Source organism: Vanessa tameamea, chromosome 4 (genome assembly GCF_037043105.1).
Source record: "Vanessa tameamea isolate UH-Manoa-2023 chromosome 4, ilVanTame1 primary haplotype, whole genome shotgun sequence".
NCBI lineage: Eukaryota > Metazoa > Arthropoda > Insecta > Lepidoptera > Nymphalidae > Vanessa > Vanessa tameamea.
The window spans coordinates 6,473,272-6,485,603 of NC_087312.1; the positions used below are offsets into that span (position 1 = coordinate 6,473,272).

At 32.4% G+C, this 12,332-nt stretch overlaps 3 protein-coding genes across 3 annotated transcripts in view; 1 reads left to right on the forward strand and 2 right to left on the reverse strand.

The window, feature by feature from the left end:
• LOC113394605 (uncharacterized) overlaps nucleotides 1-12,332 on the reverse strand; it is an 81,481-nt gene that overhangs the window by 14,675 nt on the left and 54,474 nt on the right. The gene's annotated exons all lie outside the window — the stretch shown is intronic.
• On the forward strand, nucleotides 200-5,874 carry LOC113394577 (anaphase-promoting complex subunit 5). The gene is made up of 13 exons (XM_026631932.2): nucleotides 200-528; nucleotides 601-677; nucleotides 746-962; nucleotides 1,051-1,184; nucleotides 1,459-1,571; nucleotides 1,692-1,851; nucleotides 1,964-2,151; nucleotides 2,286-2,514; nucleotides 2,701-2,851; nucleotides 3,043-3,225; nucleotides 3,981-4,415; nucleotides 4,916-5,076; nucleotides 5,158-5,874. Exons 1-13 carry the CDS (start codon nucleotides 399-401, stop codon nucleotides 5,275-5,277), a joined length of 2,298 nt encoding a protein of 765 aa, XP_026487717.2. The 5' UTR covers nucleotides 200-398; the 3' UTR covers nucleotides 5,278-5,874.
• On the reverse strand, nucleotides 6,122-10,247 carry LOC113394570 (integrator complex subunit 2). Its single transcript, XM_026631920.2, has 7 exons — nucleotides 9,771-10,247; nucleotides 9,292-9,665; nucleotides 8,997-9,181; nucleotides 8,580-8,928; nucleotides 8,424-8,496; nucleotides 8,121-8,304; nucleotides 6,122-8,044 (listed from the first exon to the last, which is right to left on the reverse strand). Exons 1-7 carry the CDS (start codon nucleotides 10,058-10,060, stop codon nucleotides 6,125-6,127), a joined length of 3,375 nt encoding a protein of 1,124 aa, XP_026487705.1. The 5' UTR covers nucleotides 10,061-10,247; the 3' UTR covers nucleotides 6,122-6,124.

The following is a 12,332-nucleotide window of genomic DNA, read 5'->3' on the forward strand; positions in this document are numbered from 1 at the left end:
AAATTCGTTTATTTTTCGTATGTAAAGAATTGAATATTTCTGCTGCAAGTGTTTGAATTTTAGATATTCATGGTAGTTATCTACATAAAATACACAAATAATAAACATGTTACATAATTAATCTGTGATAACAATAAATTTTTATGACACTCATGTCACTTTGACAATATTGTGGGAAATATTTGAATTGACTAGGCTAGAAGTGGTTTACTGAATTAAAATTAAATAATAAATATTTTATAATAAGATATAATGGTCTTTGAGTGAAATTTTAATTCAATTATATATAAATTTGAATGTAACGTTAAAATTTCTAGTTCAATCCATAATTTGATTCTTTCAACTGATAGAAAGACAACGAAAAATCTGTAATATTAGAATATTCTTCACTTTATATAATGGATTTAGGAAACGAAAACATTGATTTTATAAAATTAATAAACATTAAAGGTAATGTTGACAATATAACACCTCACAAAATAGCTGTCGTGGCTTTTATTAGAGAATATGGATTATTAAAAATGGAAGGTATGTATTATTATAAATTTGTGTATATTCTTGAGATAACTTACTTTATTACTTTACTTTATACGTTTTTAGCAAAAGATATGATTGACTGCACCATGGCGCCTAAATATCGAAAAGATTTTTGCATTCTTGCACTTAAATTAATTCAGGTAAAATAAATTTCTAAACTCAAATAATGTTAGAAAGCCAAACATATTGTAATTAAAAATATTTTTAGTGTCCAGATATGGAGTTTAAAGAGTTGGAAGCACTTCTAACTGACGGAAGATACAATCTATTAAGTGTACATCTTCAAAATTTTTGTGTACGACTTCAAAATATATATGTAAATGGCGTTAATGCTCTTATGGATTGTGTTACTTCAACCATCGATAAGTTAATGATTGAACAAAGTGAAACAGTTCCTTGTGTCATAACAAGGTGCAGTGTTTTGGGTATGTTATTATTACTTAGAAACTGGCATTCATTATATAAATATTATGTACAGTATATGAATGTATAACAAAATATTTTGCTTATTAGGTTTCTATCTACGTAGGATAATGTTGTACTTGAATAAGCTTACTTTTGTACAAGTTGCTTCACTGTATAAATCCTTCTGCATTTATTATCAAAAAGGAAGACCTGGATTAATGATGAGATCTTTAAGTAAAGAGGTTAGTCTAGTCAAATAAAACTCACCATTTAAGACAGATTAAATATGAAGTTTTATGAAATTTTAATATTAAAATTAAAAAAAAAAAATTGTAATAACATAAATCTTTTAAGAAATATTCATTTCATTAATATATAAGACAATAAACTCAGTTATAATATTTAATTCATAAGCTTTACCTACCATAGTTAAATTACCAAGGTAAGTAAAATGAAAAATTAAATTAATGTTTCAATGGGTTAGAATCATAAATATTATTTTGTTTAAAATTATAGAAACTCAACAATGTAGAGGTGCCAACAGTAGGGACAGCTACATCTCCAGTAATACCAGAAGAATCAAAACCTCAAGAATTGCTTATGAAGATGAACATCATTGAAAGGGATAAGTTAGTAATTATCAAGATATTTAATTAAATAATCAAAAGTGTGCGTGCTAGCAAGAGGATAATAAGCAACATAATACTATTGGCAAATTTCTATATTTTTATTTATTTTTTACTTTGTAGCAGTTTTGAGGAATGCCAGTGGTCTAGAAAACAAGCAGAACTTTTCACTGCTCAGCAAGCTAATTTAATGCAAATAAATGAAAAGAAGGCAATGCCAGCTAAACAGCTTCAAAAAATTATTATGCAGATAATGAATGATATACCTGAATATCCTGATATTGTAAGTAAATTGAATGAAATATACTTATTTAATATTTTAAAGTTGAGTGAGTTGAATTTCATGAGGATTTGTTTTTATTGGTTAAACATTGAATCAAACCATTGATTTTCAGCATTTTCTTAGCTTTTTAAATTGTATCAGGATGAAGGAGTTTTGTGGTGCTCAAGATTCACTTTATAACTGTTTTGATCGTGCTGTTTTTAATATGTGTGGAAATGGAAACATGATAAATGACAGAAATAAGAATTTTCGATATGCAGCACTAAACAGGGCAGCAATGCATACACAATTTGGTCACAAGTAAGTAGTATTGAAATTGTGCATATTTCTTCGATTATTTACATGTTGGCATTCATTTGCAGTTTCGTATTAAAAACTGTCCTCTAAAATTGCATATTTTAAATGAAACAGTAATGTTTTCACAACCCACTCAGGTCTGTGGCGATGGAGGGCGTCCGTGAGGCACTGGCGACCGCACAAGAGGCGGCGGACAGTGCATGTCTGGCGCACGCGGCAGCGTGGGGCTCGTTGGCAGGCGGGCGGGCGCGTCGTGCCGCGCTCTTGTCGCGCGTTCCTCGGCCGCCCCGCGCCGACGCCTCCGCCATGCAGCTCATGGCGCAACACGCCGCCGTTAATGCCGTCAAGCCTGCTGAAGTCTTCCAGGTAAAAAAAATACTTCGTTTTGATTGTTTTGTGATACGGTTTTGAGCAAGCAAGGGTTGGACCTACTGGAAGCACACACTCATCAGATCTTACAGGTATGAGGTACATAAATAACATCTCATCATCTTTCCCAGGCTAATTATTTTTAGTAAAAAAATGCTAAAAATATTAATTTGTCGTTTACAGATTATTACGAAAGGTGACTTCATCAATTACCGCCATTCTATGACCGATTTAACTATGGCGGGTCTAGCTAACACAGCCGCGCTATGGGGTCTCTACGGAAAAACCGAAATGGCATCAATAAATTGTCAGTTACTCTTAAATTTGAATACAAGTAAGATTTTGATTGTCTTTATAGTTCCTTTTTATAATTAAATACTAATTAGATATTATTAATCTGCTCGCTCTTTGGTCCATAAATATCCACGGTGACTTAATTTTCATTAATTACGAATAAAGTAACCAGTAAGTAAACTACAACTTCAAAACCGCTCCAAACTTTTTTACCAACCGTCGTCCGTACAGAGTGCAACGTGGGCAACGGCAGCGTGTGGCAGTCGGAGGGCGGCGCGGCGGCGGCGGGCGCGCTGTGCGCGGCGGGCTGGCGCGGTCGCGGCGCGCTGGCGGCGGCGCTGGCCTCGCTGTTCGTGGCGCCGCAGGTGCTCGCCGCCGCCGCCACCTATCGCGCCGCCGCCGCGCTACGAGCGGGTACGCCCCTTGTATTTGTGTTTATGCCGATCATTGAATATGGTTCTAAGTAATTCATTCATTCAGAATTTCAGTTATGGTTAACAAACATTCTTAAGACTAGCCTGTTTCATTATAGTCCTTTTAATTATTTTATTCTCATAAAGATTATTTTTTTGAGTTTGTGTGAGGTTAAGCCTTTTGTAAACAAGTATTGTAACAGCAATCAGTATAAATTTATATTTCTCACACATAATGAATGCTAAATTTCAAGGTGATGCAGGTTATCTATAATCCAAATCTGCAGTGTGATTGTGTAAGATTTCGCTTTATATCTCACTTTTTAAATGTTGACAACCAATTTACTTTAAACATAAATTTTATAATTAGTATGTCGCACACATTCACTCTCGTGGTCAGTTCTTGACTAATATATCTTTATTTATAATACAATATATTCCATCATGATATAACTATACCGTTTAACTACTTATATCCACTTTAATTTTACTTACAAAATTCCAATAACAGTTTAGTTATCATTTAAAACACAATTTTTCACAAAACCATAATGAATATCATACATTATTCTAGCTCTCGACAAAAATTTGGCTTTTATGCTGTTGTGGATGGAATTGACTATATTTAATTACTTAATAGCATTTCCCTATTCTTATAACACAATAATATTCATTAAAATTTTCTTTCTTCTTTTTCTTTTACAATTCATACACACAATTACTCTGGTAGAAAAATATTATTAACTATTTTTTCAGACAAATGGGAAGAAGCAGATCAAAGTATACGACAGTTAGCGTCTTATGATCGATGGGAAAGTCAGCTATTAAGAGCAGAAATGTACTTCTTGAAAGGAGATGCAACTGATGCTCTAGAGACTCTTCACGACATTTTAGATTACTGCAAAACAGAGGACGACAGTTTGCATTACATGTCCTTACGAATAAAAGCGATGATAATGATGTCAGAAGTACAGCATACTTTCAGCAGCGTTCGTTCTACGAACATCATGCTGTTAAATGAGGCCTTGTCACTGGCAAGGAAATACAATTTACATTTTCTCGCCGCTACGGCGGAAATGCATATAGCAAATGTGCAACTTCATATGGGATGTACGAAAAACGCCTTGATACTAGTGAGAAAAGTATTACCCCTTGTTATGGAACATGGAAGCGCTTATGATATGGCCAGAGGTAAGTTTGATACTAAATATATTTAGTAATTACGATTATCTAATAATTGGGTTATTTAAAAATTAAATCTCAAACTTCAAGGACACAATGATGCCAACTGGAATGAATCTACGACTTGTAATGCAGACTCATATTGCATGTGAATATCATATTTCGTACCATCGAAAATATTTTAATCCTAAATCTTAATTGTGATGCTGCTTGGTAATATAAACATGCAGAAATGCTGAAATAACAAATATTAATTAAAGATAATATATATTATACAACAAAGGAACGGCTACGTCTGTTCAGATCCTAATATAAGAATAACAAAACAACAAAAACTGATTGATGTCGTAGTCACATTTAAATGTGTTTTGCACCTCAAACCTGCGTAATTAAACGAAGAGTGCTCGGACCTTAGACGAACATATAAAAAAGTAAAACTGATTTTCTTATTACTGGCTACAAAACTACTAATCATTGATATTTTTTCTCATATTTTCGTTCGTTTGTAGGCCTGTTGCTGTACACCAAGTGTCGCGTGGCGACGGCGCCGCCGGCCGGCGAGGCGCGCACGCACGTCTTGCAAGCGTGCTGTGACGCACTCGACACGGTCAAGGAGAACTTCGCTAAAGTTGGAGCACAAGCGCGTCTTCTACACACCTGGTACTTACAGGTAATTGTGGTGATAAAACTATGTGATTCTTTTACGTGTATTTGTTGTTATTGATATTAAAATAAACATTATAAATTTCAGGCTCAACTTTATAATGATATTGGAAATACAGTAGCTCGCAATCAATGTGCTTGGATGTACAGACAGCTTGAAACGCAAAATCCAGTGGAACCTATGAATATGTTACATATTGTTTATTAAAGAATTTAAATTAGGGATTGGGTCCCGGCACGTCTCTTGTCTCGAAGTCACGCGACTTTTCGTAATTTTAGAGCCTAGCGCCAGCTGTTAGTTAAACGAATAATTACTTAGTCTACTACGTAAATACTGAGTACACAACACAATAAATGCGTTTGCCGCGCCGCCATCATGCCGCCATATTGGTTGTAGTGACGTTTGGATTATGATTGTATCTGTGTCAGTTGGAGTGTCGTGTGGTGTGTACTGGGAATTTCCGGGTTTTGGAAATTGTCGGAAATTCTCAAACCCTAATTAAAATATTAGCATTTTTTGAAATTATTAATCATATAGATCCATTTTATCAAAAAAAAATTAGAAAATTATACTAAAAGTTGTTTCGAAAGGACTAAAACATATAATATTGTGTATATTATTTATAAGAATATAATTTGTTGAAATGCATATAATCTACCAGAATAAAAAGAAATCATTTATATAAAAAATCCATCTCATAGTTTAATAAGAACAACAAATCTTAATGCAAAAAGTAATTGCTATTATTAAATATTTTGTTTTAAATTAATACATAAAACTAAATTGTATGTTAACTACAACCAAACAAAAGCACATTAAATCAATAAAAATAATTTTATTGATTTAATGTTTAAGATATATTTTGCCACAAAATTCTATCCTGCAAATAAAAATCATGTATTCTATTGAAGCTGTATGTAAACTGTACATGAACTACTAAAAAAGATTACTTTTTTATGATGATGCTTGACAATCATTTGAAAATATATATATATTTCATTTCATACTAATGTAATATAAGGACCCAATTTAATATTAAAAGTATTCCAAACTTTTAATAGAGCTTATCATTTAATAGAGCCTTTTGTATTATTTCTGACATAGTTACTTTGATATCTCGACATAGAACTTCTGCTACTAAAACTTTGCTGTCGCTTTGAACATCAGAAGCTACATAAGCACTTTCGCCTAATATATTTGTATCATTCCAACAGTGACCCAATGACACTTGAGATTCACAGATTCTTCCCAGTTGTAGTAATAAGGATGTGATATCTTCTAAGAGAGAAGGGAATGCTGTACAGATTCTAACAAATGATTTTAACACCGGCTGGAATAGTTCGAGACGTAAATCACTTGGCAAGACTGATAATAGTGTAGAAAGCGTGTTCACACATAATCTTGCGATAGACATCGCCTTTGGTAACGCATACTGTATTGACAGATGTGACACTAAATCCACTGCAAATATTTGCTTTTCAAGTGAAGCTTGACTTAACAATTCTGGAATGAAGTCGAGACAAATGTGCATGGAAGGTATACCTTGTACTGTAACTTGTATTAATTCTCGTGGGTATCCTTGAAAATGTACGAGCTTAGCTAATGATGGTTCCGATATAAATATTTGATGCAAAAAAGAACAAATGATACTTCTGACCTCTCTTAAAGACCACATAAGTTCTGGTTTAGTTTGGTCTTCTTCTGTTTCTAAGCAAGCTTCTAATAAAATTTGAAGCGCAGCACTTTCCTGAGCAGCAACTAGAGCATTTTTCAACTCTTCTCTTTCTGAATCTGAGGTTAGTTGACCACTCTTTTCAAGAAGTGGCTTGTCCAATAAATGACGACTTAATTGGCTTCTAGAAGCTGCCAAACTTGCTTCTAAAATTCTAAGTATTATTTTTAATATGGGTCCACATCTAAACACTCTAATGTCGCAACGTAACACCTGGAGAGGGTCTACTAAAACATTTTCTTGTGTTATTGTAACATTTCTTATATTTCCATTATTTATATCAAGCAATGCATTGATAGTCATGATCCATAAGCATCGTGGTAAAACTGTGTTGAGTCTAAGCCAAACCTCACGGTATAGTTCTTGAATATGCCTTGGAACCTGATCTCCAAGCACACTTTTTACATATCTGACAAATATTTCTGCAAAAGGCCAAATATCTGTTGGATTTTTATTTAGCATAGCTTTTAAGATTTTTCCCGTTTTGTATGGATTTTCCTCTATGCATTGAAAAGCTTCATCTATTGATGTATCTGAAATGTTTATGTCAATTTGATGACGACATGTATCTCCAAAAACTTGGTCATCCATCCAGTCATCCACAAGAGATAGTTGTGGAAAATGTGTCGCCAACAAACGGAGTAAAGGACTGAAAAGTCCGCCATAGCTCATCTGATCCTTTTGAGCTTGATGCAATAAATATTTAATAGGTAATTCAGAAAGAAAGGCAGTTGAATAACTTTTTATTCTTCTACCATTGGCAATAAGAGTTGCAGAGTTTGCTAGTCTTACATCCTCATAAAGCAGAAGGTAATAAATCAGTAGCAATTGTGAGGCTAATGTTGGTTTTTCTATATTTATTTCAACGAATGATTCTCCATCAGTCTCCATAGGGGTAAAGTTTTTATTATGGGAATCAAAATTGACACCAAAAATTGAATTTCTAAAAACTCTTCGAATTTCTTCTTCTGTTATAGGCTTGTTAAAGTATTCATTGGTTCCTTTGTTATTAATAACAAGAATGGAGTTAACATAAACTTCTACAAGAGCGGGCATAACAGGATGTAAGGGAGCTATACAGTTACAAATTTGACTATATATCCAGTTCTTGATGGGCACCTTATGTTTAGAAAAGGCTCGAGATTTAAGTAATTGGTGGATACAATGCACTGGCAAATAACCAGAGATATTACTGTTTAAATTAGCTGTAACTGGGACTTTTACGGCATGTGCTGTTACAACCTGAAACAATGGAAAATATCCAATTATTATGGAAACTTTAAATATATTAACACCATAATTATTTTATTTTTTATACCTGTTCTGTGAATATTTCTTGTGTAAATGCTTGTTTTATGCGAGCTAAACCATTAGGACGAACAGGTACACGCATCCCAAGTGTTGCACATACCAATTCACCTACAGCTGCTAATTGTCCAGAGTGAAAATGAATTGCAATCAAAAGTAACATTTCTCCAAATGAAGCAGTAACACCAGAAGTACTGAAAATTACAATATTCTTTTATTAATTATTTTCCATGAATTACAAAATATGGATGCATTTATCTTTGGTATTAGACATTGTTGACAATAATAATTGAAAAATAGAAAAAGTAAGCACCTTTCAAAATATGCTTCTTCTTTAACCAGCCATTGCACCCATTCAATAGCCTTTTTTTCATGTTCAGATGCAGCTGTAAAGTTTGATTTGTTATTAGTAAAATAAAATTTATCACACACATATAGTCATTATGAAATTAAGAAACAATGTACTAACCCATAAGAGATGGACATGCTAAAATCATACAAAGACTTAAGGACACAAATCGTACACCTGCAGGGGTTGGAGGAGGCTTTTGGGTAACTAATCTTAATAATCCTGACACTTCATCATCTTGGAATTTAATTCCTGCTATTCCCCTTAGAGCACAGTACAATCTCAGTAAGGCAGAAGCATCTACTCCAGCAGCTGCTTCTTTAAGTCTATTTAACAATTCTTGCCGTAATTTCACCAGTGTTGTATTACCATCACCTTTTCCTCTCTTATGGGAATTACGCAAAAATGTTGCAAACCATGCTCTAGAAGTTTGATCTGAACCTAATAAAAGTCCTGATATAAAAGAAACCTAAAAAAAGCAAAACATTAAGACATATCACTTTTTATCAAATTAAATTGAATCATCACTAATATTACCAGATCTTCTGAATGATGAATTAAAGTTAGATTGATCACTAAAGATGGTAATCGTGAAGAAGATACGGCTTTTGCTCTCACTGCTGCAGCAATATATGGGCAGGCATCACATAATGTAGAAAGAGTCTTAGCTCGAATACCGCCTTCCTCATTTCTCTCAGCATTGATCACAAGTGACTCAGCCACTATAACAATATCATAAGTTAATCTTTGAAATATTATGGCTTGTTTTTTATTAGGAATGTGTCCTTGTGCTATCATAATGGAGCCTTCATTTAAAATTATTTTTACTTACCTTCAAGCAAAGTATCTGGCATGTTTGCTACAACCCAAGAAATAATTATAGGGCCTTTATTAACATACAGTAAAACTTCAACAATTTCACAAATATTCAACAAATTTGGTAACTCTGCAAGACTAATACAAATAACATCTGTAATTTCTTCAAGATAAACTTCATTATCAAAGAGCTCCGATGGCTTCACAGATGATTCAGCATTAGAGTTTTTATTTTGGTTGTACTCAGTTAATTGTGCTTGCATTTGTAACAACTCTGACAGAACAAGACGAACCCTTCTAGCCGAGTCTGACTGCTCAAAATCATTTGCTATGCCATTAACAATATTTTGAATTAAAAATGATTCTGTGCTTTGTGAACCATTTTTTTGTCTGTAAACAAAAAATATAAATATCAATGTTTCTAGTATTGTTAGTTTATCTGTTGTTAATAAATAACTTGTAAATGCTACTTTAGTTTTTATTTGTTTAGCTTACCGCATTTGCTGTTCTTTTTTAAGGTCTACTTCAAGTGCATGAAATTCGATGGAAAGAAGAGACACTATAAAATTTACCAAGTCAATTCCTGATAAAAGAGTTAGTATATCTTTCTTTGCCTCTGCACAGTACTTTGTTACGTCCAGTGGAGCTATCAGAGCCATGCGAACAAGACATGGTATTATAGGTCTTATTTCATCGGACGAGCACTTAACCAATGCCGGTATATCAACATCTTTTAAAGCTTTAAACACATGTGGTTGTACTGGTTTCATAAAAACGGTTTCCATGATTGCGTCCTTTTAAAAATGTAAAAACAGGGATTAATATAAACTGCCACTAAAACTGACACGAAAGTCTCGTCATGTTATTTCTTTTTAAGATCTCATCTGGTACTTTGTTTAATTCGAGATATCAAACACCAAAACATAAGTGGCTACAAAACAAATTTATTCAGTATGTCACTCAACTTCAAATGTTTTGACATTACAAATAAATATTGTCTATAGGTCGGACTAATCTACGGACAATATTTTTTTCTTTATTATATAAGCAAAAACTATTGTAATTATAAGCCCAAAGTAGTCGTGTCGGCAGATTCAGTTCATGAAAACATGTGGTTTATTAGGGATGTATTCTTTAAAAAAAAATATGTATTTAAAACCTAATTAACAAACTTTGTAAATAATTTAAAGGTTATTTATAAAGACGATCTAAATATTACTAATCATTATGATTTAAATGACATTGTACATATTTCATAAAAAAATTTAAAACAGAATATTCGGAGGAGAACGCCTTCTTGAATTAACAGATCTTATTTTCTAATCCCAAAAAGTCATTGACACACTTGCTACGATAGACAAGAACGTCCGTGTAAACAATTTGTTCAAATACTGATTAGAGTTAGAACTTTCGTTACGTTAGATGACATCTAACTATTAAAACAGCGATAGATCGACTGATAGAGAATAGTTTTCGCGCGACTAAATTGACGTAAACGCCAAGAGTTTCATAGCACCAACATTAAATAAATTAAGATTCTTTCTATTGTGGAATTATAATATTTTTAGGTAGGTATGTAATCACACTAATAATAAATAATTTTAATTACTTGACTAGTGAATTGTTATTTGAGGCCAGGTTCATACTTTATTTCCGATTTTCATATAATTAGCGCCGCTCCTTACGCCTCCACTCTGAATGAATCTTGAAGTCACACTATAGTCTGGTGAACAGTTTGCAGTTGAGTTCATTCAAACAAAGTGAGTGTTCGGATCGCCGTATCTAGTGCGTAGTACATATATATCGTTGCAAAAAATATATAGTCATAACGTTTGATAATGGTCGTAAATATGTATGCTATGTAATGATAATAGGATGCTTCAAAATTTTTCGGAGAACCGTAATGTTGCCATCTTAAATGTAGAGTCTTAAAATCTTAATAATCTTAAAAGTAAGAAACATGACTTTTTAGTTACTTTATTCACAAAGTAGCTATGACATGATTTTTTGCACTAACGTATTACAATTTGCTGATAAACTGATTAAAAAGTAGGCTTGTTGTTTTACTTTTGATTTCTTTTTTTTAACAGAATAAAAAAGTTCGATTGCAAGGTTATTCTCAAACGATATGCGTGCTATGTGTGCTAAACTTTTACAACAACAACAATATTCAAATAAGTAGATGCCTACTTATATATTTATAGTTTATACTTTATGTTGTATTCTCGGTGAAGCTTAAGTTGTATTTTTACACTAACTTTCTTTATATAGAGTTTCATAGTCATAGTCTGGAAGAATTTACGTACGTATGTATATGTACACTATTTAGGATAAAAACAAGGACGTGTATCTTTAAGAGACCTTTTACGGAAATTAATTATTGACTATAAGCCAGAAAAGTAATTGTGGCTGTATCTACACGGAATATATATCATATGATTGATGAGATTTCTATGAAATTCATTATTTATCTTAGGTTCTTAATAATTAAATTGTATTATACATTTTTCCTTTACAAAATTAAGGTTACGTAAAGATAAAAAATGGGTATTTGAGATTTTGGTTTAAGAATTTCTACAATTAATGCAATAATTCTTAAGAACTTAATTACCATTATCAGCAGTGGCAAAGCTAAAGGCAAGAAAATAATAGAACAAAATTATTAAAATTCCGGCTTAGGCGCTAAGTAAGAATACTTATATATCTGATTAACAAGTGGAAGTTATGAAGGTAATAGTTAGTGAGTAAATATAGGTAATTTTTTCTATAAAAATATTTTTTATAAAATTGTTATTAGTGAACTATCAATATATCGTTGTTATTTCATAAATAATTGTTATTTGATTGTTTATTTAAAAAATACATGCTGGTGAATATGGCTTAAGGATTTCAAGACGTATAAACACTTTACTTTAGCACGGCCAGAACACTAATATATAATTTTCTTGTTTACAGAAGAAAATCGTATGTAACTTATATAAAGTAACTGTAATAGTTTTAGAATTATACAAATGTTTCCTACATTCATTTCAAAACAGTTAAAGCAGTTTATACACT